This window comes from Falco peregrinus, chromosome 4, assembly GCF_023634155.1.
Source record: "Falco peregrinus isolate bFalPer1 chromosome 4, bFalPer1.pri, whole genome shotgun sequence".
Classification (NCBI taxonomy): domain Eukaryota; kingdom Metazoa; phylum Chordata; class Aves; order Falconiformes; family Falconidae; genus Falco; species Falco peregrinus.
The window spans coordinates 78,181,650-78,209,604 of record NC_073724.1 but is presented as its reverse complement, the minus strand read 5'-3'; the positions used below and the strand labels follow the sequence as shown (position 1 = coordinate 78,209,604).

Here is a 27,955-nt window from a genome sequence, read left to right as displayed (position 1 = left end):
CCCCTTTTATTTCTTTAAAATGGGACCAGTGCTTAATAATTCATTATAATTTCATTGTAAATGTCCTGAAAGTGTCTTGTGTAGAGCAGGAAATGACTGTAGTAAAAAGACATTTGTGGCATCAGCATCTGTTCCTCTGACAGGTAGTTTTGTTACCACTCAGAAGAGTGAAAAAAGAACATGACTCCTTCTGTCTGTCTTCCAGTCAACTGAAAGGTTCTGATTTTAAAAAAATTACATCATTGTGTAGTTTTGTAAGTGTGAGTAAAATATATACACACACATGCATATACACCACTTCCTGTATACACATTTATTTTGAATTACAAGGTAAACCTCCACTCTTCTGGAGATTTTACAAGGATCTGTGTATCATTGAGAAAGCTAGTGAAATATATTTAATTTGTATCTGGAACCAATTTACGGAAGTTTGGTTCCTCACTGAAATAAGGATTTACATTTCAGAAGCAATTTAGATTTGATTTCTTATTTTGCATAAAAAGGATTTTTAACATATGCTCTTTTTATGAAATGCTAAATAATTCCACCGTGAGACAGTACTTCCCAGACTGAGGTGCCTCTCAACAGGAAAACAAATGAAACTCTAAATAGTGGGCAAAGCAGTTTGCAGTAAATTTGTGTGATGTGATGAGATGCTGATTGTGACTGAAAATAAAGCTAAGATCCTGTTTTCATCTTCAGGCTCAAGGCATGGAATGGTATTACAGCTAAACTAATGTAATACTCAGTTGCTCTTACTCCCTAGCATTTTGCCAAGCCTGATGGGCTTGATGTTTCCTTTGAATTTAATGGCTCTTATTTTACACTTGGATGAGTCAGTTCAAGAAGCTAAAATGTGGAGGTGGGAACACACACCAATAAAAAGGTGATGCTTTCATTCTTAAATTTATTTGGGATCAGTTTCACTTGTTTGGTTGTAGTAAGCATTGGCTGTGTTTGCATTAGCAAGCATGAATGAATTCACAGAGCATGTGAATATCTGCATGAGGTTGGACTTTGAGTTAGCTGTAGTCTGTTCCCATAGATCAAACACAATTTAGGAGCTTTGAGCACGTTAGATGCTCTCCCTGGGCACATCTTCTGACTTGGTTCAATCTGGCTGGAATCCAATTTGTGCACTCTAGAATAGTTTTGAGGTGTAAACTGAAGTGCAATAAATGGCAGTTATTAAGTGGTTTATTTCAAAAGCTAATATAGATATCCTTGTGCTTCTGCTTCTCCTCTGCTCATCCCACCTTTTTTTTTTTCCCCATACGTGTTCATGAATCTGTAGGTAGTATTTCTGTCCCATTTTAGAAGGGTACTTTCATTTGTATGTTAGACTTGCTAGATACCTGATGGTCCATATGGCCTGTATGTGAAGCCATCATATAGGTGGTTTACCTTTTTTAAAATTGCAGTCACACAATCTGAAAACTGGCCGTGTTGCTAATATGGTTCCTAGCTCTGTTAAAATGCTTGTTAAATCACATCTGTGATTATTATCTGGTTGGTTAAGTAGCACCTCATGTATCTTTTTTCCTTCTATTGCATTTTCACTTGATTAGTTGTTCAGTTAAGCAAAGTAGTTTATTCTCTAAACGAGTATATCTCCTACTATTTTATTTTTATCCCACTTCTATTACTCTAGTCTTAAGGATACAACATTGCACTCCTATTCTGAGACATAATACGTTTGATCTTAATGTGGTTAACAACACTAATTGCCATGTTCTTATAGTTTGGTATGAGTTAGTTTTAAAGAATCTACTCTCAAGATAAGTCCCTGAATTTCATTGGTAAATTCTGTAGCCCAGTAACTCAGTTTTTAGAGAAAATTTTGTTATCTTTCTCTCATAGCCAGTTAACTGTTGCATAATTCTGATGTTGATTCTTTGTAAGTAACTATTTCCTATTCATATGAATTACTTTGAGTTCAGAAAAGTACCATTTCCTTAGTCCAGAAAAATCTTTCATCCAAAAATTATATACCTTTAGTGTGGCTAAAATGACCTAGGATAACATTACGTGGGCTTAATAATTTTCCATTTGCTGCTATTATCTTGACTTTTCTCTTTTCCTCAAAATTTGCCTGAAACTGTAATTTCACTTTGCTTAAGGTAGAAAAACTCCTAGGGGCGAGCAGGGGAGAAACAACTTCAGAGGGAAGAGCTTGGTTGCATTTACATTAATAGGTTAGTTCAGATGAAGAATGTGACTTTGAAGTGAAATCCCCTAGTCATTGCTGCTTGCCCTGGTTTCGCTTGCCTAACAGTTTGTGCTTGGATTTGTGGTATTGTGCCCACATTTGTAGGGCATGAACAGGATCCCCTTCAGATGAAACAGAATTGAAAGGAGTCTTTAAGATCATCTAATATATTCCAAATGCTAGTGAGTGTTCAAGTCAAAGAAACAAACCAGGAGTAAAGTAAAATCCTCAAGAACAGTCAGAACATAGGTGTCTGGTGCTCAACAACCAGTGTTCACTCTGCAAATTGGTGGTTACTGTGTTGCACTAAATAACGGAGATACAGTTTATAAGCACTCCTTGAGCAGTACTTCCATTTAGTTTATTGCTGTGTTACGCTACAGGCAGACTACAGATTAACAGACTGTTAATACCTATGTAATTTTTTAACACAAATTATGTAGCATTCTTCATATCATAGTATTCTCGTTTGTGTCAGTGAAATAATAATCAGGTAGTTTGCAAGTCTTGACTGATGCATGGTTAAAAATTTGAAAAAGTATAGATTAATTGCAATAAAATTTTTGTGTTTGTTTTATGGTTCTATGCAGATCAAAAATGATGCCAGCAACAGAACCCAGAATGAGACAGCAATGATATGCAATAACCTATGTTCAGGCTAATTAGCCAGTTAGTTTGTATGTGGAAGTAGGATTTCTATCCCTAGCTAATCTTTTCCTGCTCTATCATAAAAGTTGTGAATCATATCAGCTAGGAGGACAGCATTCTCCTAGCTATTAGTGAAGTACCAAGCAAAATTATTGGAATTTATTTAATTCATACAAAAAATAAGCAATTTATTGTTCTACTATTCTAGAATTATTCATATGTTTCTACATATAAATAGGTGGCTTGGTCATTGTTTTTAAAATTTCAGAACTGGAAACTGCTGGTATATATGAAAGTAATCTGAAGTAAAGTCTCTGTGATGAATAGGAATACAGATAGACGAACCCCTTTATCATTCTATGAGAACTGAAGAAGGTGGTATTGAAGTTAAGATCAGTCTGTAGTAAGTCATGAACTAAAGCAGTCTTTCCTAACAGATGCTTGACAGAATAACTTTTGTTTCCTTCAGAAATCTGAGAGAAGCAAGAGATAATGCTGTTGCTGAAAAAGAAAGAGCAGTTATTGCTGAAAAGGATGCTTTAAGGAAATATGATCAACTATTAGAACAGTAAGTATCTTTCAAACTGCATATAGAAAAATCTAAAGGTATAACTATATATTTCAGGAGTTTTAGGTAGGAGGAATGACTACTTTGGCTTTCTGCTTATAAATTGAATTACAAACATTTTGTTTAAATGAAGTTACAGATTTACTTCTAGTAGTAATTTTTGCTGTTACCAGTGCAGTAACAATATGTAAGTTTGATTTTTCTTTGATCCTGCAAAGACAAGCAAATATAATTATGCATCTCATAACAAGAATGTGGATTTCATACTGTACAGTAGTAATGGTCAAACTCCAAACCTGTTCTGTTGGGTTTTTTCTTTAGTTGAAAATAGAAAATTCTTGTATGATGACTTCAATTAATAGTTTTTGTAAACTGTGTATAGAGAGCAGTAGTCATGAACAGTTACACTTGCTACGTTTCATTTCTTACTGCTGTCTCTTCTCAGTCTTTCATGCCATGTTTAAAATATAGCGTCTATACAAATGTACTATTCTATATGTACTATTCATACGGAGAAGGAAACTGACTGATTTTCTACCTGTTTACAAGCAGTCTTATTATCCTGTTTCTAATTATAAGTAGTAATCTCTTAAAAAGTTGTTAACTTAAGCATAGCCACAAATTAATTAAAGCTTTTGATTTTTATGTATAACTCCTAAATTGCAGTGGTGGTGTTACTGAAGGAGTAGCATTGCCTAAGGACTGAAAGAACGTCATTGCTAACTAGTGGTGTGAAACAATACAGGTAGTTCTAGAGCAGAAGAGGTGAGTCAGAGGACTTGATATGCGTGCTGAGTTTCAGGGGTTTGACTTCAGATTACTTCTGGTTCAGGCTGAATGGGCCCAAGGGTGCTGAATGCCTTTCAGTGGTTAGAATGCATTGTAGGTGTTCTTGGATTCTCAGAAAGGAATTCAGTTAGCAAACTGAGATGATGGCTTCACAATGCAAACCAAAATGTGGTAATCAAAGGTGGTTAAGTGGGGACAACCAGGAAATTTTGTTCAAAACTGATCTAAGTCAAAATGAAATGCTAATAATGTGACTCAACCTTGGGTTTGTTGCTGATGAGACTCCTACCTTTCACTGTGATAAGGCTTACTATGGCATGTGGATAGTTAATTTCTAACTGGAAGCTCTTCTAGAAAATCGGTTTGGCATATGACAATTTGAGTATGCGCTTTCTCGTTTTTAGTGAAAGTATCAAGTTTATAATTCTTACTATATTTATTTTTAAACTTAAAAAATGGAGAAAATACTTTTCTGCTGTATTCCTACTCATATAATTTGTCATTTTTTTCATATTGTGGCTTTTTTTGAGGAGGGAAGTTCCCCTGCGATCAGAAACGTAAGAAGAAGATTTTAATATACAAGCTTTAGAGGGGGGGAAAAAAAGGAAAGTTACTAATATGTCATTTGTTGTCATCTTATTTAATACATTTATGCGTCTGCCCTCCTGGTAGATGGTAGCTTTTTCTGGTGATAAGCTTTCCAATTAAGTAGAACTCTGCTTTCCTCATTGATTAATACTGTTTTTTGGAGTTCAAAGAAGCAGATTATTCCTCAGAAGATTATGCTTTTCAGTGAAAAAAAATTCTGTTTGGGAAAATGGAAAACCCGTGCTTCCGTTCTTTAACATGTAAGTGTGTCTCTTGAAAACTACCTCACTTCTAACCACAGTACAGTTGACTTTTTATGCATTCCAAATTATCTATGTAATTGAACTGCAAGGCAACAGACTGGCATGATAAGATGGAATAAACACCTGAAGTTAAAAGACCCCAAATTCTGAATTTACTGTGGACTGACATGTGGCAGTTCTTTGGAACAAAGAGATTTTCTAATGTCACCGGAAACCCCTAAGATAAAAAGGAATACCTGTGGTGTTAGATTCTATATTTAAGTGTTTATAACAGCTAGTTCTACTTAATGAAAACAAGGTGACTCATCGTAGTTACCACTGGTATCATAATCTATATAAACAAACATGTTTGAAAGCTTCAGAAGCATGTGGAATGCTGACTGGCCTGAATGGTAGTTAAATAAAGCCCCTGGCAAGTCTTGTGATCAGCAGTGTAACTAATACCCAATTTTCTAGTCAAGTGCAGTTATTATCATTTTTCTTACTGATGTTTGTGATAGCTTTTTTTAAACAGCTGTTTACAAATGCCAAGAAAATATGAAAATGATAATATTAATGAAAGGGTTATATTGAGAAAATCTACACTTTCAACCTCTGAGTAGATCACTATGACATTTGGTATAAATTTTGTTTCTTTCTTTGCTGTTATATAGCTCTAAATTCTGTGTGAGAATCCATGTTTCATTTTCTCGTGACAATGAAAAAAACTTAACTGATTTGATGTTTTGGATTAAGCTGTGGTCAATGTCACACATATTCTAAAAAAAATTATGACCAAATGGAAACATTTTCACTTTGTTTTAAACTGCTGGTAATTTGACTAAGACTTATTTTTCTAATTTCAAAAGTCTATTACCTCAGTTGGAAGTGTCTAGGGGTTGAATGATGAGAACAATTCCATAACATCTCCATCATTTATTACATAGTAAAGCATACATACTAAATATGTTCCAACTTTTCTTTCTCTTGAATATTCCTGAAGTGTTATTTTTAGACTATTGACTGTTAATCTGTTACTCCCTTATCCTTGAAAACAAAAATCCAACCCAACAAAACAACAACAAAAGAACAGCACCAAAAAGTAGAACAAATACATGCTGGTTTTCTATCATTTTTTTCCTGCTGCTTAAATTTTCTTGTTCATGTAAGGTGCAACATAAAACTGAAGTGATTCCTTTGTTCAAAGTGGACTCTAAGGTCTAATTTGGGATGAACTCCTAAAAGAGCACTTCACCTTAGGGGGTGCCTACAATAGCCATCTCTTGGCTTTGATTGTTCACTTCATTTAGAACTTAAGGAGTTTAATGTCTTTTTTCAGGAATCTACAGCTTAGTCTATTAGTGGAAGCTGGGTTTAAAATTCCAGAATTACCAGGAACACAAGGGAAATCCATAGATAGTGTGAACTTACAAAATTTTACTTTCCTTAGTGACAAAAAAAATAATTGTACTCTGTTGCAGTTGATTGCCATTCACAATGTACTCAAGGTGATTTTTCTTTTCCTATTTTTGTAATGAGAAAATGAGAGGTGTAGAAAAATTAGAAGAAACAAAATAGGTATGTGCTAAACAGAAAAAGAGTATTCAAGAAGATTGTGTTATGGCAATACTAATCCTTCAACTTTGCAGTGGGTGCTATTTATAAAAAAAAAAACCTTGGTAAAGCTTTGTAAAAGCTAATGGGAGGTTCAAATTCCTGCATTTGTCTAAGAGGTTACAGGATATTTTTAAATATGTAATCTTTTTATCCTATTTGAATATGCACAGATGACGAAAGGGCATTTTTAAACAATGTTTTTATAGTTGGGTTGAGTAAAGTCAGGATGATGGCAACGAAAAAATATTTAAGAGCCTTAGGTTTGTTCTATGAAGATTTCAAAGTATTTTTGGTTATTATTCAAACATTTGTAGATTGATGTATATAACTTAGGTATTTAAAGCTATTAGGTTTTTAATGGATAGTCTGCTACAGGTAAAAATATCTTTAGGAGTATTTTTAGTGTTTCTATTTAGAAATGCCCTTCTAAAATAAAAAGCAAAATAGAATAAAAGTCACTGACATTTCTTATTAGCAATTGTTTGTGCTTCATAGGTTAAAAAAAGTATGCAAAAACTTCTGTGTATGTTCGTCTTTACCTATTTAATTTCTTTCCAGTCAGCTGCAAGCTGTGTATATATTTTGGAGACTTCTTTTAGTCTATCCGTTAATCTTTATAATTTTAGTCTGTCTTTTTACCCCTGTTTTCTTTGTTCTTTGTAATTGTGGTGCTTTTTATAATTAAATCTAGAGGTGAGATTAATGCTATTTGATTTTTAGTCATTTGTCTTAAACTTTGTAGGTGACAGAGAAGTGATCAATCCTGTTCATAAAATGAGTGTTTAAATTAGATGAAATTAAGATCCCTATATATTACTAATTGCAGACAAACCTAAAGGACTGTCTTAGATGAGAAGATAGTTGGATAAATTTACTGAATAAATAAATGTTCCACTTCACATTTAGAATCTCTGCTGATTATGCAGGAATCTCATTATTCAATTAGAATTTATTACATTATATGTTAATTGTTAATAGAAACATTAAAATTAATTATTTGCCCCTTCTAATAACATGTTTTTATAATACAGATGTTGCTGACTGCAGTGGCAGGATTCTAAAGTAAAAATTAAGTCAATGTATTTGTGTGCTGGACTTACTGCTAATATTTGAATAATAGCCTATTCTCTCTTCAAGAATATTTGTATAAAGCGAGGATTTAAATAATCGATAAAAAGAAGATCCATACTGAATATTTCTTTGCCATAACCCTATATTAAAAATTACTGTCATAGCCTTTTACTCCCTAGACGTGGCTGCTACTTTTGTATATTAGGTGCTTTGTCCCTTGAGCTATATAGGTCTCAAAAATTACCACTTTAAATCTTCAATTTCAATTAACTTCATTAGTTTTTTCTAAAATACTTTTTAAATAATAATAATTTGCTGCTTCTGTATTCATTTATGACTTCTATAGTATGATACATATGTGTAATTTTGATAATGCTTAGGATTTCTATCAGAATAAAGCTGAGCCCTTTACTGTCAGTGTTAGACCTTGTCTAGATTTCAGCCGTTGCCAAAGTAACTACTACACATTTCCCATAAAAACTACCTTCATCTTGTTCTCCTGATGAAGAACTTAAGTACAAAGTATAGCTAAAAGGGTAAAATTCCATGAGCGTCATGGAAATTGCTGAAAGACACGCTCTTGGAAGTTCACAGTCGATGCAGGGAAGGCAGGAAAGGGACCAGGAGTGATAGAATGATGGAGAAGCAGGGAAAAAAGTCTATTTCCTAGGTGACTGGTCTAGTTTGTTTCCAAGCTGTAGAAGCATCACTGAAATCCATAACAAAACAATTCTATGCATCCTATATTTCCACTGAAATGACTAGGGAGGCTCCTACTCTTGTTTTTTTTCCCTGTTCTCCTGAGGTTATGTTTATTTGGAGTTTACATCTTAATGGATGATTCTAAACTGCATTTTAATAAACAGAAGGAGAATACCTAATTAACTGATTTGATCAAATAGACAAGTAGTAGTGTTAGGAAGACTGCACATTTGCTAGGGTATGCCTCGTTGTCTTTGGTTGTTCCCTCATAAAGATCTCAAAATTTTACATTCTTAGCCAAGATAGTTTTCTTCTAGAATGAGTGCTTTAAGCTGTAACCAGTCACCTCATAACTGTAACTGTCTTGGTGTTGTAGAATTATCAATGTCAAGGCTTATAGAAATGATATTAGTCTGATGACTGACCTTTGTGAGCTTCATTACATCTGGAGCAAACTTTGAAGTTTGCTCTCTTACTGTGCAATGAATGTTCAATAATTATATTTATAGCTCTAGAAATTTCTTTATTTCAGTTCCTCCCCAGCTCTGAAGAAATAATTCTCACAAAATATTATTAGCCTCTGAAGGATGCTTTGGGAAAGTTTTAATGTGAACATATCCTCATGTCATAAAGATTTTCCTTAAGCCTTGAAATTCCCTTTTTACCTGTTCCTTTCCTGCTAGCCAAAATGCCTTAATCTTAAAACACTAAGATTAGTAAAGGCAAAATGTTAAAATTAAGTGATGGCTATTACACTAAGTACCTAAAAGTAAATATTTTCTTTAAGTCCTTAGGTTTTTTGTTAGACTGGAAAGATTGAAAATGCATCATGTCCTTTGAGAACAAATTTGAAAGCAGTTATAAATTCCTCCAAAGAGGCATTCTGTGACACAAGGATGATGATTTGTGTGTGAAGCCCCTAACAGCATTAGGTGACCCAAGACATTAACACTGCAATGGCAGATGAGAAAAGAACCGGTTTATAGGAAACTCCAAGTACATGATTCTTAGAATACAGAAGAACACAGAAATCACAACATAGCTGTAAATACATGCAGAGATTGTGAGCTGCATATGTCTACCAAAACTGTGTATTGTAATGCCTATTCAAAAGCTAAATTTTTCAGAACAGGGATATTGTATTTTCTGTATGGCTGTACAAAAATTCTAATATTCAAATGATGGCTATTTATGTAATACTATATTTCAGCCTAATAAAACCAAAACATTTTTCTTTTTATAGTAATTGTTTTCTGCAATTACATTCAGAGTCTGTGGTTACATTCTGCTTAGCCTCTGGAAAGGGATGTGATGCTACTCATATCTGGAAAACAAACTGTTGGAGAACACTCTGTCCAAATAGGTGTTTAAGTGATTTGAGAAGGAAGTTACAGCTTTGTAATCTTACAGACCTCATGGTAAAGTCATGGGAAACTCTGAAATGTTAGTCATGAAGACTAATATTTATGAGAGTGTGCTTTGGGCTGAGTTTTGCCCAGAGCTTGTCACATTCAAAATGTTGAGAAAATGTTAGGTATAACTGTAAGCCTAGCTCTGCTGTTCTCAGACTGGTCCTCGCTTGCACGGTGGTGATACCTGTTTCATGTAACTCACTCTCCTGATTAAGGAAAATGGTAACATATTGTTCTGGAATTGAGGGTAGTAGCTAGCCCATTTGTAAATGAATAAATGAAGGACTGTCATACTGTGTTCATGAACATGCTACCAAAACAATGTACATCAGTGAGCCAAGGTACTTTTAGGCCATAAGCCACAAGCTGTTTGCCTTAGTCTAATGCCTAATTAATCTTCATCATACTGAGGACTTCCCAAAAGAGAGCGACATATGATACTTATATGTAGTGCTCACAACTGATGAAACCACCGTTCATAACTGATGGAACAATCATGCAAGTCCTTGGCAGCCTGTTTGCTGTTTTCTGCCATCATGAGATTGCCTTGTCTGGTGACCAGTGCCTTGATGAGAAGAGAATGGGAAGACCAGAGTTGTAGTGCTGACTTCCCTTGTGTATGGTCTTGTTTCTAGGCAAGCTTTCCTCAAGAATGTATCCCAGACTTTGTCAAGGTTGGCTTAGAGAGTTGTTTACATTCAGGGAGACCAGTAAATTTTCTTTGAAACTACATGCCTTCAGCACTGAACTGTTCCATCACATATTGGGTAGTGGGAAGGACGTGTCCTTTAGTTTACTCATTGCAAAGCTATTTAGATAATTTTTACAGCTGTTTGTGTTCCTAGCTAAATGATCTAAAGGCATAATTCTGTCTACTTATATGACTGTCTGGGTAATTCGTAAGAATATTCTGTGAAACCAGCAAATGAACATGCAATTAATGTTCAATGCGTAGTTAACCAGAGTTCAGAGCTTGCTAAGGAATACCTTGATCCTTGAATAGCTGTAGGGTAGTAATGTGACGATAGCAGCATTTTTACCAAACATTATATAGGCATAGTGGCTCTTAGATGCGGTATGACATTTGAAGCATGGGGACACCAAAAGGGTAGTACTACTTTGAGTTATTTATATCAGTGAGCCTATAGGTGTGAGCTGGGTTTATATTTAAAGTTACTTACAAACAGAACTTTAGCAAGGCCGAAGTGAGATGGGAGTGTTTGTTCTGGATGGGCCTCTGAGGGAAGCGTTGCATGGAAGTGGATATGCTGGGCTGCTGCTGATGGTAGCTGGTGATTAGTGAGAGGATTTGTGGTAGGAGTGTGATGAGAGGCAGTAAGGACAGAGAACCTAGGAAATGAAGAAACCCAACAGAGATGGAATGGAAGGGTGCATATGAAAGGGTGAATCAAGCGACTTTACTACAAGCAATAAAGATCTTCTATATGTCTTGCCACTAGACAGAATACATAAATACATGTTGCTCACGTGAACATGCACTGCCCGACCTTTTCTTGTAAGCCCTGTTTAACAGCAGATTTTTGTACTTGAAAAGGAAACTAATGTTGACAACTGAAAACGAAGTCGTGCAGGCCACCTGCAGACTGCCTTCATGAAGTATGGAGAGGGTAAGGATTGTGTGTGTATGCCCCTTCTAGGTACTCCAGAAGCAAAAAAATTGCCATAGCTTATGCCAGCTTCTCACCCACAGAATAAATAATCGTATAGGCAGCATAACTTAAACTTTCTCTTAAAGGGAAGTAAACTTTTTCTATCAAATGGCAGAGCACTTGTAGAAGTAAGTGTATTAGAAACATCATTTAGGTTCCTTTGAGATGAAGCCTGGGCATTATGTAAAATGCTTATACCTATCAGTCATTTAGTCTTTTCCTAAAATATTAGATTTCATAATATATACATAAAATGTAAATGTACACACTTGCACTTATAAGCCTATCTGTGTATATCTTCTAAAATTTAAATACTGGCTGTATTGTCAAAATGCTGCAGCTCTTGGCTGGTATTTTAACATAAATACTACGGAATGCATATGTATGTAATCTAGATTAATCTTTGATGTGGAACTTGCCATCTGGAATTGTTTATATGGATATGCTAATTGTTTCATGGAAAGTGTTCATTGCCATGGGTAAACAGATATATAAGTGCATTGATTCATCCCTTCTGAAATTTTGCTTAATGTTTGCTCTGATTTCTCTGAGATCTTAACCTTTTCTTTTCCAGAAATATAAAGTGGATCATAAGTTTCCAGATGCTTCAGAAAGCTACATTTTCCCATTTTACCTTGGATACATTGCTGGCGTCACTAGAATTGATTGTGGGCTGTAGAGAGGAGAAGAATTTGTCCCATTGAAAACCCTATGGGAAGGGGATAAAGTTTTGTTGGTGCAAAATGGTACTATAAGTAGGTGAAAGTAATTAGAAACCCTAGTGCTTCTCTTGTCTTCATATGCCCCTCACTTCAGGCAATTAACTGACTCTTGAATCTGAGTATACTCAATATAGACTGTTTCTTTAAACAGTAGAGGATGACCACAGTGTGACTGATGTAATCCTGTGCCCCTGTGAAATGCCCAGAATTAGATGGAGAGAAGCCTCAATTGATACCTTAATTCTAAGATTTTTAGACCTAAAACCAGGTGAGAAAATACTGTGTCTTTTTCGTCTGTTGCATGTTCATCTAGGCTGTTTTTGTTTTTACAGGCGGTGTGCCTTTTAGAAGCTAGTGAGGCTGGTTTTTTGGTTTTAGATTTGTCCCTTATGACACACTGTTCCCAGTCACAGGTTATGAAATCTGGGTCCAATTTCTGTGTTACGTCAAAGTTCTGGGCTTTTTTCAAAGTATTCTATACACATAGATACATGGGGTAAATCTCAGGTTTATTTTCTTGGTGCCAGATGAATGCCTCTTTTCAAAGAAAGAAAAATTCTTGAAGTAGTGCATTTGCTGCAAGGTACTTGCATTACTGAAATGTACAGATGAAGAGAAAGTAATTGACATGGTGCATGTTGGAAAAGAGCTACCTTATGGTTATTTGTTTGCCTGCCAGGGCTCTCCCTCGGCTACGTTCTCTTACTTCGTAAAATAATCAAATTATCCTTTTGTCCTTTGTCTTAAATGGTTATCTGTTTATACAGAGCAACTGTATTAAACAGTTTTAGTTTTACCATTACAGTAAGCAAAAATAATTGCAACCTTTTTTATTGCTAAATTGATATCTTTTGGCAGAATTATTTATGAATTATTTTTTAAGAGAGTTTTTACATTTATCTTTGTAAGTCTCTTTTGTTATGCCAGCTGTCTAAATCTTTTCATAAACTTCAGTTAAAAGAAACATATTTTCCATGATTATTTTAAAATATAATGTTTACTGGAAGGGAAGTCTAGTGAATTCCCACAGATGAAGTGTGAGTGTATTTCTCCCACTTGTAAATGAGTTCTTATTTCCTACAGTACATATTCTGGTACCACAATGAGTCATTTTGAACATGTTTTAGTTTAGCTTCTAAAACATTTAAAAACTTGGCAGATACATGTAAATGAATGTTACATCCAGTTTTAGAAACAGTTTCCAGAGAATATTTTACTAACATGATTACTGTGAATAGACCTTTCAGAATGCAGAAGTGTCCTTTGTGATAAGCTGAAAAGCATTTACAGAGATCTTATTTGTATTTTGTGTGGTGTTTTTACCTTTAGTATGTTTTAGTTTAACCATCTTGTAAAATAGGGAGAATACTTCTGCGAAAAAGCCTTAAGGTTTACAGGCAAAGTGTGGTAAATTTGAGTATTTTAGCCATGCAAGTGATTGTCTTCTTCAGGTATAGGATCTAAATATTGCAAAATGTCATTATATTTTATTTTATAATTTTTCAATTTTACAACTCCTTCAAAATAAATATAGCGCCATCTCCGTTTTAATATGATATTGTTTATGGTTATATATGCCATTCCACACTTTAATCTGTTTCCTAGTACGTTACCTTGACAGTTAAAGTATTAGTAAAGAACTAAAGACTAAACTGCATGATTAAAAGGGACTTAGGAGTAATGGGGGTGGAGTGGGAGGAAAATGAGGGAGGCAGACCAGGCATACTTACATTTTTTTAACAAATAACAACCAACAAAACCAAAAAAACCCAACACATAATCACCAGTGTTCAATTTGTGAGACAGTTTATCTCTTACTTAAAGAATGTTTCTTACTTTAACTTCCTTGTCGTGGCTTCCTGGCATCTGGGACATTTATTATAATGGAACCTTAGATACTTTGCTTACATGTTGATACCTACGCTTAGACATACTCACATTTCTACAGTCCAGATTTGAATACCACCTTGATTTTTTTTCCGATTGTTGGCAGCATTTGTCTGGTAAGTTTAAGATGCATGGTAGGGATAACTTTGCAAGTCCATGATTATTCTCTGTTCCAATTTTACCCATCTGTATGTTGTCCACAATGTAACACCATGTTATCAGAAAGTTCTTACTGTAATTACAACCCTGAAAAAATTCTTTAGCTTTTTATTAGACTCAGAAGGTGATGGGGAAAACATTCAAAACCTGGATAACTAAGTCTTTAAATTAAAGATTTCCTGGAATCTCTTTTCCATTAGTTGTGTATTATAACATATGAAGGAAGCCTATTTAAAACTCCTTCTGCTCCCCCTCCCCCCAGTTGGTCTTAAATATGTTAACTTTTCATCAAGGAAAAATGGAAAAAAGGAGGGGTAGAAGTTAGTTTAGGGATTGAGAGTCTTAATTATTTTATTTTTCAGACAAATACAAATAAATTGTTCTCCTATTATGTCTTAAGTTGTTGTGAAACTTGCAGAAGATTGATCATAGGCAAAAGAGGAAAGGTAATAAAGATGAGGAGTGGGGAATAAAGATGAGTGGGGAAAGGCATAATGTGAATAAAGAAAGAGGTAATAGAGACAGCAGTCATGAAAACTTTGGTGAGAGGGATTCATCTGAGAGTAGAATATGTAGTGCAGTTTGCCTGCCTTTGTCTCTGGAAGAGTGGTCTAAGCCAGGCAAAGGCAAAACAGTTGCACGAAGGGATGGGGTGAGTGGAAGGCAATGTGTTGGGAATGGTGACAGAGTCCGTTTCTTCCATTCTGCCCATCCAGTTACTTCTGTATAACTATTGGCAGAGGTGGAAACTGTAAATCTTGTTGATGGTAACAACTTATTTGGCATGCATTTTGTTCATGTATGCCATATGTGAGGTGAACATACTATGATTGAACATACTATAGTTCTAACTGTAATATTGAACGTTACAGTTCAATAGGTGAACATACTACAGTTCTAACACTGAGACCCCTTGAACATCCATTTTCAGAGATCTGTTTCATTCGTACCATTGTTTCAGAAATTTTTGTTCTTTTTGAAGCATTTTTTTAATGTAATGTACTGTTAGATTTTAGATGAGTTCAAACATTAGTTTCTGAGAAAAATAAGTAAATGTAAAATGGATTTCAGTATGGCTTTCACTTTGGCTGGCATCAGTTTTGTCTAACTTTAAATGCCTGTGTTGGGATTAAATCATGTCTGTAAGGTATTTGTTTCTTTCTATTGACTTATAAAGGGAGGCTACATGACAAGCTTAGATGTAGATATCCATGTTGTAAACATCTGAAACTAAGTAAGATGAGTCCCATCTGTCTTTTCTGAGTTAAATGAGTTCAACATATACTCTTCACAGTTTCATGGATTTTTCAGCTTTTACGCTTTACCATCATTTTTAACAAGTCCTCTTCCAATTGCAGAATCTTTAAGCATTTGTCAAATACTGGTCATAAAATTGAATGTTTTCATTGTGGAGTATATACTTTATATGCTGTCTTTCCCCGCCCCGCTTTTCTGTTTTTAAAATGGACTCTGCTGTCTTTCATGATTGGAAATATTTTGATTGACAGAAGTTCATTGAGATTATGTAGGTCTACAGCTGCGATTATACAAAGGATTAGATCTAGTTAATGAAACTATAGAAGGGTAGGAAGATACAACGCTCCTTCAAATTTTGCTATCTTGGCTATCTTACAGTAACTCTCCTAAGAGTTACCACACCCAGATGATGAGGAAGCTTGTATTTGCCTTTTTAAAGAAAAAGGCAGAAAGGACAGACAAAAATTGGATAATATACCATACTGTTTCCGTAACATAAAATGTATGTAAGTCTCCTGGGCTCTAAATGTGACATCACTGTTAAACAAAATATGCAGTGACTCTATGTATTGGGTTGGCATGGTGAGGTTTTCGTAGCAGGGGGCCTACAGGGGTGGCTTCTGGGAGAAGCTGCTAGAAGCTTCCCCTTTGTCTAATAGAACCAATGCCAGCCGGCTTCAGGACAGACCCAGAGCTGGCAAAGGCTGAGCTCATCAGCAGCAGTGGTAGTGCCTCTGTGATAGCATATGTAAGGAGGGGGGAAAACCTGCTGCAGAAACAGCAGTATAGAGAGGAGTGAGATGCGAGAGCAACAACTCTGCAGACACCCAGGTCAGTGCAGAAGGAGAGGCAGGAGATGCTCCAGGCACCACAGCAGATTCCCCCGCAGCCCGTGGTGAAGCCCACGGTGAGCCAGGCTGTGCCCTGCAGCCCATGGCGGTTAGTGGTGGAGCAGATCCCCACCTGCAGCCCATGGAGGTCAGTGGTGGAGCAGATCCCCACCCACCTGCAGCCCGTGGAGGTCAGTGGTGGAGCAGATCCCCACCCACCTGCAGCCCGTGGAGGTCAGTGGTGGAGCAGATCCCCACCCACCTGCAGCCCGTGGAGGTCAGTGGTGGAGCAGACCCCCACCTGCAGCCCGTGGAGGTCAGTGGCGGAGCAGATCCCCACCTGCAGCCCGTGGAGGACCCCACACCGCAGCAGGTGGATGCGCCCAAAGGGGGCTGTGACCAGTGGGCAGCCCGCGCTGGAGCAGGCTCCTGGCAGGACCCGTGGCTCCCTGGAGAGAGGAGCCCAGGCTGGAGCAGGTTTGCTGGCCGGGCTTGTGACCCCGCGGGGGACCCACGCTGGAGCAGCCTGTGCCTGAAGGGCTGCACCCCGGGGAAGGGACCCACGCTGGGGCAGGGTGGGAAGGACTGCAGCCCGTGGGAAGGGCTCGTGTGGGAGAAGTTCATGGAGGGCTGTCTGCCGGGGGGGACCCCAGGCTGGAGAAGGGGAAAAGTATGAGGAGTCCTTCCCATGAGGAGGAAGGAGTGGCAGAAACAATATGTGATGAACTGTCCATAACCTCTATTCCCCTTCCCCCTCGGCTGCTGGCAGGGAGGAGGTGGAGAAAATTGGGAATGAAGTTAAGCCCGGGAAAAAGGGAGAGGTGGGGAAAAGATGTTTGGTGTTGGGTTTTTTTTTTAAGATTTGGGTTTATGTCTCATTATCCTACTCTAATTTGATTGGTAATAAACTAAACTAATTTCCTCAAGTTGAGTCTGTTTGGCCTGTGATGGGAATTGGTGAGTGATCTCTCCCTGTCCTTACGTCCACCCACGAGCCTTTCATTATATTTCTCTCTTTTGCCCAGTTGAGGAGGAGAGTGATAGAGTGGCTTTGGGCATCTGTCATGCAGCCAGGGTCAACCCACCACACTGTACTTAAAATGTGATATATAGTTGATAAGTATAGGTTTTGCACGTGCTAATGGCTTTCCAACAGGTTGTCATAGTGATAACTGTTGGCAGATTTTCCTTGACTAGATTCCACTGAAGTCTTACCAATGCTTCCTGTTCTAAAGCACCACCTAACCTCTGAGGCACTCCAAATCAATCTGCATTCCAAGTTGGAGCACATCTAGGTAGAAGTCCATGTGCATGCTCGGAAGTCTCCTGGTTTGGAAAACTAAGTACTTATTTTGATATGAGTAGGGAGGTGCTTGAACTCTGTTCAAGTCCCTGAAGGGCCTATTTTTATTAGATCATGGCTAACATTCAAAAGCATTGAGTTCCGTCCAGAGCACTGTTAGAAGAGGAGGTAATGGCTAAACTTGCTTCTTCTGCAGTGTGCTTTGAGCACTCACCCAGGAAGTTCAAGACCTTGGTCCTTTCCCTCTCAGTCTCCCTAATTATTTAAACAGGTTTTGGTGTTACCTAGAAGTTATGTCAATTTGCCCAGAATGATTTGCAACAAGTGTTGATATACATAATGCATGAGTTAAGCAAAATGTCACAAAAGAGGCAAAATGAACAGATTTGGGGGATTTTTTGTTCTGAAAGCAAATCATTCAAGTCCTAAAAAAACCTATAAAAATGCAATTAAAATATCACTTTTAGATTTTTTTATCTGTTAATTGCATTTTTGCATTTCTTTTTCTGTTATTAAAAATAAAACCAAAAAGCCTAGAAATGTGGATATTGGCAATAAAGTAGTTACCTATAAACTTTATAAATATAATTTTGAAAGTAGTGAGCCTTTTGGATCATTCATTCTTTCATTATTGCATGTAACCATCTTTTCATAAATTAAACTCTGATTTCTACTATTCCTAGTGGAAACTGTTCTAGTTGTCATGTTCAAATGGAGTTGTAATTTCTGTTCTAAGATTATTTTCCCCTTGTTTATCACAAGGAGCTCTGATGCTAGCATTAGTCTTTAAATATGTTTTTGCGCTCTTAAAATCTTAGTCAGACTTTATTTTCTTAGATTGTAGCTTATTTGACTTCTCATGGGACAGATTCCTTGTTCTTTTGAACATCTGAGTGCCATTTCTTTTAATCCTGACCTTCCTTCAATGCAGATAACGGGAATTCTGAATGTTTCAGATAATTTCCTGCTCTATCTTGTATGACACCATAATTTCCATTAGATGGGATTCCTGGAACTGTGCGTCTTTTGCATAGCTGGATCATGTTAGCAGTTCAGTTATCCTGACATCATAATGCATCTAGATTCTTTTCCTTAGTCTGTTCTGTCTTCTAAGTGTCTGGATGAAAAGAGCCACCACCTTTTTTCTAGCCCTGCTTTAAGTGCTGGGTTTGTATATGCATTCTTACTTGGTTTTTTGCTTAAGCTACTAATGTAAGAGTCGCACTCTCCAGCATACCTGAGAGGCACATCACTCTGGAAGATGTGCAATCTTTTTGCTCGAAGTACTCAACATAAGGTACAACTCACCTAAATGTAAGTATACTCAGCAGGGGTACTACCTAGGAGTTGTAAACATCTAGGATATCATTATAGTTAGTGGAAACTTGGTAAGCACAGTCAGTGAGGTTTGGAGAGCTGTTCAGCTGACCAAATAAAGGTTGCTGCTTCAGGGCTGCAAAGGGTTCTCTTTATAACCCTTTGACTGCAGTGACTATGTTTCTAGCATTCTTACTGGGGACCTAACTTACAGGTAGATGCCTAAGCCTTTCTAAACTTAGGTTTAAAAAGTCACAGAGTGGTTGAGATTGAAAGAGACATCCAAAAGTCATCTGGTCCAACCACCCCACTCAAACAGGGCCACCTAGAGCCAGTTGCCCAGAATGATGTCCAGACAGCTTCTGAATATCTCCAACTATGAAGACTCCACAGCCTCTTTGGGCAACCTGTTCAGTGCTCAGTTAACCTCACAGTAAAAAACAAAGTGTTTCTTGATGTTCAGATGCAACCTGCTGTGTTTCAGTTTGCATCTCTTGCCTCTGGTCCTGTCACTGGGCACCACTGAAAAAAAGCCTGGCTCTGCCCTTCTTGCACCTTAGTGGTCTTAAATGTACATAGTCATGAACTATATAATCTAAGCAAACAATGGAGTCTTTAACGTAGAAGCTGTAAGTAGTATGACTTCTAAGTATGACGATACCGTAAAAGGTATGTCAAAAGGTATGGATGTGAAGGAATCTCTACAAATTTAAACCCTACAGAACTTTCATAAAAGAAGCATTTGAAGCATTGTAGAACTGAATTTAGCAAAATTCAGTTGATGTGAAATACAAAACATTTTTATATTACTGAGATAAGAATAGATTGGCTGTGAATAGGTTTTATTCCTGTTTTCCTGTCCCATCTTCTTTTTCTACAGCGTTCTCTAGACTGAGATGTGATATGATTGCCTAAGCAGCAATTCCTGAAACATGTTTTTAATCCATATTTTTTAATATTTTTTTCAAATCTTCAGCCATTCAATTATGTGTCAATAGCATACAAAATTTGGATTGCTAAAAAAAGAAATAAAGTAGGTTTCAAAAATTATAATTTTGGCTCTGATGTGTGATACTAATCAATATGAACTTGCATTACTGGATTGTGGGGAAAAGTAACATTTGTGAAAAGTGCAAATACTTTTAAGTTCTTTCCTTGTTTTTGTCATTTAACAGTTCATACAAACCTGTCAAGGCATTTTTTTCCTGTATTGGCTACTTATCAAATATCATAAAACAAATTACACCATTTTCTCTAATCTTTTAACTTGCATAAGTTTTAACTTCTGTACGTTTTATCTAGCAGCTTGCCAGATTGTTATGAATTGTTATGAAAACATTGACTAATATTACTTTTTTGTCTTTCAGAAATACGTAGATTTTAATCACGTTTGTTTTGCTAATTGCTAGTCATATGGACTATCCCGTGTCCTAATACACAGAAAATGTTTGGTCTGTAAGAATGTCTTTTTAATACACTCTGGGTTTTAGGAAGAGGGTAGTATAAATTATGTTACAGTTCAAACAATAGGCTCACCTTTCACTTGCCTGCCACCCTTTAATATTTTGCCTATGTATTATAGCTCGTCTGTGAAATGAGTAGGCATGCTTAAATTCTCTCTTACGATATTAGTACTTATTGTTTTTCCATCATGTTTGCAGTTCTAGGAATGTTTGTACTTACTTGCCTTGGCCTTCCTACTCCACTTACCACCCTACAAAATAAATCTTCGTATATTCAAATTGATGCCAAGATGCCAGCAGTATAAATTGTAATGTATGATTCATGTTACAAACTCTCAGAGCATTTATTAGTGTGCTGGTACATTCCTATGAAATGTCAGTCAGATAAATTTATATATGTAAATGTATGATCACTTTTAAAGGTTGTTGATCTTGCATGTGTGCAAATTTCATATCAATTCAATTATCTTTAAATATGGTTAGAAAGTAGTAATTTTCTGTTACTGCCACATTAATGTTAAAATAGTAAATGAACGATTTAAAAACAATCTTCTGAAATACTAACCTAAATTTCTTTGAAAATTAGAACCATGATATCTCTTCCAAAATAAAAATAAATAAAAATAAAAATATAAAAGTTTATGTGTCTGTGGAGGGACTATGAAGGAGACTCTCCTAAAATAAGAAAAAAAACAAATTAAAAGGTAACTGAAATGTGATTGTGCCAAATGAAGGAAGAATAGTTTTGCCAATACAACACTGATGCATATAAATGGTTTTCTAGATCTTTATGAAAAAAATCTGAGTTCTAGCCCTACCAACTGAATTGTGTTAAAGATCTCTTCCTTTTGCTATTTTTGTCATTTTTTTCACATTACAATTTCAGAAAATTCATCTTTATTGCATGCTAATAATGGTAGTACTTTGAGAACTAATAATACTTTATAGAAGCAATAATACTTTGAGAAGGCGTTAGAAAACATTTATATTTTTATACAATCCAACAAACACACAAAGTTTTACTATTGAAACACAGGGGCAATAAATGGCAGCATGGTTTCTCAATCACAGGGTGTGAAATGTATTCTAGATAGTACTGTGGAAAGTTTTATTTTCTCTTCCTGAGTAATTTCAATGTGAAATGGTCTTTTTTTTTTTTTACTTTATTGGGGTTTTTTTTAGGTTTATTTTGCTCTTTGATATTCTTTTGAACAGTCTCAACCTCTACATTTCTTTTTTTTGAAGCCTCATAAACTAATTTGAAGTCCATAAGAAATATGGAATGGGAACCGTACATGCCATTAGCTGTGAAAACTGGAGTTCATAGGAGACTACCAAACACTAAGTGATGTTACTTTTGTTGTTGTAATTTGAAGTATAGAATCTGACAAAAATATTTGCAATAGCAATAGACTTTTCTTTATTAAATAAAAGAAAAATGATTATGCAGTTATAATTCTCCCTTTAATATATGGTTTAATTACTTTTCTCTCTGCAAAATTTGTGCTTTTATTTTCCATCTTAGTAAGAGTACCAAATACTGCAGTATGCTGTTTATTTTATTAATCCTATTGCATGCCATATTTGATCATGATCTGAGAGATGCATTGAATTACTTCAAACACATGCTTTAGATTCCTATAGATCCATAGTACAGTTGTTGAACATACTCTGCATTTCTAAAGAAGCAAAAAAAGATTGCTCACATTCATACAAGAGCTTGCTTCCAAGCCAAGAATGACAGATGCTGTTACAGCTGAGAAATGTAGTGTTTTAGGAAAACACTTGAACAGTAGTTAACTTAGGTCAAAGTAGAAAAAATGAATTTAAGATGCCTTAATGTGGTCTAGAGTTAAAACTAATTGAGGTGTAGATGTTGGTTGCACAAACTGTCAAACATTTTGTTCCAATTCAGTAAGTCTGCAATATCTACATGAAAGAAAGAGTTCTGGTCTCTGCTTTTATTAATTTCAAATGTGCCTAATTTCTTGTATTCCTCATTTTAAGTAAATACATTCATAAGAAACTTTTTTTGTTTGTATTTTCATATTGTAGAGTATGTGTAAATGGTAGCATACCAAGGAATGGTGAAAAGGGGAGTTGTCTGTACATAATCCGATCTTTTGTGGTCTGGATGTGACTTTACTGTGCCAAAGCAACATATTTGTCCTATTTTAATATTGACATGATCAGCTAGAGTCTTTATATTCTTACCACGTGCTATAGAGGGTGATTGACATGAGTGATTGTCATTTTTAGCAAGAATACAAGATAATAGAGTAAATGGAAATTTGAAAAATAACGGAAAAGTATTAATAAGACAGAAGTATTGAGCTACAAGCATTGTGTATAATGTGTAATGCTATGTCTAACATTAATACACACTGTTGAAGAAACATAAGAAAGGTAATGGTACAGACTCGGCGGTGCAGCACTTAAGGTACCAAAAATCCCAGTATACACTATTGCACTTACATGATGACAATTTTGGTTCCTACAACACTAAAAATGTGTATAGCTTTACCTAAATAAGAAAAATAGTGGTTCTGATTATTATTATTCTTAAAGCCCCTAAAGATGGCATAGAAGTAATAACTTCAGATCTGTCAAAGTCATAAACTTTACAAACCTACAAGTAATTCTTTACAGTCCAGCAAGGAAATTTGGGAAAGGTATTTCTTGTCACTGACAAAAAAAAATCAAAACATTTATAATGGGTGAAAAAGGTATGATTCTGCAATTGTAGCAAGTTTTATTCTTTGACTAATTTAAAATATTGTGTGTTGTGGTAGGTGGGAAATAACCAGTAATTCATTTGGCTTTAAAAAATGATTATTTTTTATATAAACAAGCAAGTTATGTTGAATTGTGTTACATTCTGTGGCTAGGGAACAGAGATTCGTAAAGGAAAATTTCTTCTGTTTTAAGGAAGCAATTTTAGATGGGATAAAATGCTAAATATTCTCTCTCTTCCCAGAGTTGGTGTTACAGGCAGAGTTGAATTAGCTTGGTATTTTTTTGTTACTCTGAAGGGGAGAATTTCCCTTGGAAGTTCAAAGAACATTGTTCAAATAGCTTAAGTGACAGGCCACTTAAATAATCTCTCTTTAGAATTTGACATGTGTCTAAAATACTGTTTCTCTCAAAGTGGATCTTTACTCTTACCAACATATGTTAATCGAAACAAGAATTAATTCAGGAAAGTCCTGTGTTTTATGTGGGTCAAACAAGCTGAGGCCTGTGGTTACTTTTGGCTGTATCTAAGAGCATGTATACACATTTCGTTGTGGTTTTGAACATATCTTGTTTAGCTTTATGCTAATCTGCTTATATATGTTACTTGTCTCAGCACAAAGCTAAGTGAAGACTAATCTACTGTTCTGCTTAGCTTATGTATTGACTGGAGTCTTGGAAAATGCTCTTAATTATTGAAAGCCCAGACTTTCTTTTTGAAAACCTGCTGTGACCAAATGAATTGCAAATCTTAGCAGCATTCATCCAGAAGTAACAACTTTTTAAAGAATTACTGATTACTGTAGGTGTTTGTCTCCACATGTTTCCATTCACATACTAAAGTCTAAGAACAATTTTCTTTATCAGTATGCCTGCATGTCACCTATAATCAACAGTCATGTGTTCTCACACTTAGTCCCTTGCAACATGAAGCTGAGGATACAGAGCATGAGGACCAGAACTATACTGTTATTTCTGGGTTTAGTTCATTTTTCCAGGGGCGTCATCTCACTGGTAGCTTTCTCATTGAAGTTAACTTTCTCAAGTTTCACACCCATGTTTTTTGCTTACTCTGCTTTAAAGAGGGAAAATGGACATTTCGAGCAAGGCCCAAAGCACTGACCAAAAACAGCTGTTACTGAAAATTCTAGGAGTCTCCTCTGAAAGAGTCTGTGAGCTCCTTGACAAAAACAGGATACTTGGATGGAGGTCCTGTTTTGAGTAAAAGTGGTTTAGATCTTCATTTCCTAACATCTTCACTCCCATGACAGACCTTTTACCTTATCTAAGAACTTCATTCCAGTGATCTGTTGATGCAAAGGCTTAAGCTCCACTCTGGAGGACAGTTTACACTTCCCTATCCCTGGAACTTAAGAATAGGGAAAAAAAATTCACAAAGTCCTCTGTCTGTAAATTCAGTATCATTATATGAATAATGATGGAGTGGCACTATTTTCATATCATTTACTAACAAAAGTCAAAATGAGATCTCCTCATTTAGGAGTAGCTGATCAAATGGAATTAGTTCATCAGCTGACAGGAGTGCTGAATGCATCAAGTAAATAGGATTGCTTGTTCCCAGTGAAAAGATAATTAAAGTGACAAGTGATGATTTAAGAGCTGTTTTAAAAGAACTTGGGGATAACACAAGATCGGTCATCTTGCCTTAGCCACCAACAGGAAATAAGTGTAAATCTTTGTCTTCATATTTGAATGAATCAGGAATGAATTTGAGAAGTTTTTTTTATTTCGTAGCTTGGAAAGCTGCTGAGTGTTTTTTCCTGTGTTGCTTTTGCTGACCAGAATGACCTGTATAGTAAATCCCCAACACCATGTACCAGTGGGGGTTCTTCTAATGGAAATATAATTAATAAAGTTCTTAGAATAAGACTTTCTACATAGAACCTGAGGAGACTGCTTGTATTTTTGAAAATTTTGCCTTGAAATTGTGTCATACTTGTTATGTAAATCTCAGATCCCTCCCCTATCAGGAGTACTGCTACACTGTCAGAACTGGAGTTTTCCTACTCGCCACAGGCATTGAGTGGCCTGGTATGAGGAGTATTTGTTAACGTGTGTGTCTGAGTCAGTCAGAATTTTTGACTTATTTTACGGCTAGGTCGCTGACCGTTTTTGAGGTAATGTTACTAGTGCTTCGTTACATACTGTAGTTTGAAATGTTTGGCCCTTTAACTCTGTCAGGCAAGAAGAAGAATTTCTTTCCCTCTTCTGCTGTGAAGTTCTACTCTGCTTGTATAGCTGACATGCTTTCATTTGATGTTAATAGACTCTAAACTTTTAAATACTTCGTGGTGTGTGGCAGAGTGATCCTAAGGAACCTTGATGTCTCAGGGTTTTCTTACAGGATGAAAAGGTTCTAATGTTTGTAATCCTAATCTAGTAGAGGTTGTGTCACAGTGGTGGTTCCCAGCACGTTTACCCCTGAGATTTGCACTGCTGTGCTTTAACTCCTGAAACGCTTAGGCTTTATGTTGATTTCAGATTGGTAATCCTGCAGTTCTTATTGAACATCCCTTTCCCATACTTAAGGTGTTTTTATGGTAAATACAACTTGGAATCACTAACATTATGGATGTCCTGAAGCAGAAATCAAATTTACCTATAACTGTTCTTTACAGTGCATTTTCTATATGTACATTTGCAACACCCCCTCTTTATTGCTTGCCTTTGAGTGTCCATTAGTGTTACCAGGAATTCTGAGATCAGGAAGAAGTGAAAATATGGGTCAAACTCCACCCCATTTATATAACAGCAAAGTGTTAGATTGTGTGCCCTATTAGTATTGCCAAGACAAGCATGCTTCAGTGTCCTGCACCTATAAACATTGCGTCTTCAAGAACAGCTGACAGTAAGCAGATTTTCTTGTTTTCTGAAATACTGACTCAATTTTGCAATAAGGCAAGCTGAACTATTAGCCTATTAAGTGGTTTTAGATTAAGCTTAGAGTCTGGTTTCAACCTGGTTCAGACTTTTAACAGTGGAAGAATGGAATGCTGAGAATGGAGCTCAGAGTGGAATAGCGTTTACAATACTGTGGAAAAATATTAAACACCTCCATCTACTTAAAACTCCTTGTAATAAAGAAGGCAAAAGAATTGCTCATCACACAAAATAAGGTTAACTGAAATACAGTGGTAACTAGACTGTTTTTCAGCCATAACCTATGTATTCACACAAAACTGGTAACTAGCATGGTCAGACTGAAATGCAACAGTTCATTCTTCCAATTTTAAAGGGAAATTAACTATTCCTATCTATATCTAAGTCCCCATTCAATGGAAGTCTTTCCCGTAAACCATAGGAATACAAAGGCTTAAAGCTATGTTTTAACATGGTGTTCAGTGAATGGGTCCCTTTACTTTTACCAAAGAAGTTAATGTTAACAATATGGCTGTTTTAGAGGGAACTTTCCAGCTGCTTGTTCAAGTGAGCGCAAGAACTGCGTTTTAAGTTGATTTGCTAGTTGCATGTAGCCATATTCTAGGGCTCCTAGCAGAAAGAACGGATGATTACAGGGATGAAATGATACAAGCACTGAACACAGAGTAGTAGGAGCTTTCTCTTTCTATTCCAAAATAAATAATAAAAGAAAAGATTTACTTTGAGATGCCTCCAGGTGCTCAGTTGGGACAGGGAATATTTGGAGATAGGAGTGTCTTGTCTACAAGTCCCATTAGGGGAAAAGGCCCAAAAGAACAAACATTTGTTTTCAAGTCCACTACAAGAAGAAAAAGGGAAATTATGTTTCTCAGATGTTGTTACTGCAGGGATGGTGATAGTTCAACTGAAGAAAGAATTGTTTAAATGCTGAGAGAGAATGGAGAAAATGGGAGGAAAATACAAAAATTAAGACAAAAATATGTAGAAAGGGAGAAGAGAACTGGAAATAACTGGAGGATGAAGAGAAACAGAAAACTTGGTTAGTCTATTTATTTTAGTGCATATAATTCTTAAACTTCTGTGGTTTTTGCTGTGGTCTCTCAGGAGCCAGGTGATGTTTATATCACATCTAAGACTCTCAAAAGTTTCAAGCATACCTTCTATCACAAAGCCTGCTAGTATCCCCATAATTCTTGAATTCCAACTACTTTTTATTATTTTCAAACCTGGATTTTGTTTTCTCTTTTTTAACTGCTTCCCACAATACTACTTTTCTCAAATTAATAACTTTAGTAGTAGAAAAAGTAGAAGAGCTTTATAAAGGCAAAGTTTGTCTGTCTATAAAAATTGTTAAACTTGTCAGATGACTGATAAAATATAGAACAATATGTTGTGAAAGCAATATGCTCAAAAGTGGAGACAGCTTGGAGTTAACTATTTTTCAAAATAGTTACTGCATTTTTGAAGTATTTTCATTTTTCCCATGCCTCAGCAGGTAATATAGGATAATTTGATAACTGAAGAATTTAATGGGATAGGCTGCTCTGTAGAAAACTTTGATTCATCAGGCTTTTTCTGGCTTGGAAATGAAGAGAAATGAAATTGTGTCATTAGTGTCATAAACAGCTTGGTGACATATATGTTCAGGATTCATTTATTACCCTGCTTGAAGCTTTTAAGACCATACAGAATGTGACTATAGCTCCTTCCTTTTGTTTTGGGCTGTAAGAGTATCTTCCATATTTTCTTACGCTTTTGATGCTGTTGTGCAAGTGTCTTTATTGTTCTTACAGTATCTTCAAAAGTTTCTCTGATTGATTTGAAGGTCTTGTACCGTTCAGGAAAATAATTTTTAGAAGCAAGACGT

The 27,955-nt window shown here is 36.0% G+C and overlaps 1 protein-coding gene across 1 annotated transcript in view; it reads left to right on the top strand.

The window, feature by feature from the left end:
• Positions 1 to 27,955, top strand: part of PIBF1 (progesterone immunomodulatory binding factor 1) — a 121,202-nt gene that overhangs the window by 31,461 nt on the left and 61,786 nt on the right. Inside the window, exon 10 of the mRNA XM_055802761.1 lies at positions 3,327 to 3,425. Coding sequence (XP_055658736.1) covers positions 3,327 to 3,425 — 99 coding nt within the window. The remainder of the gene's footprint in view (positions 1 to 3,326; positions 3,426 to 27,955) is intronic.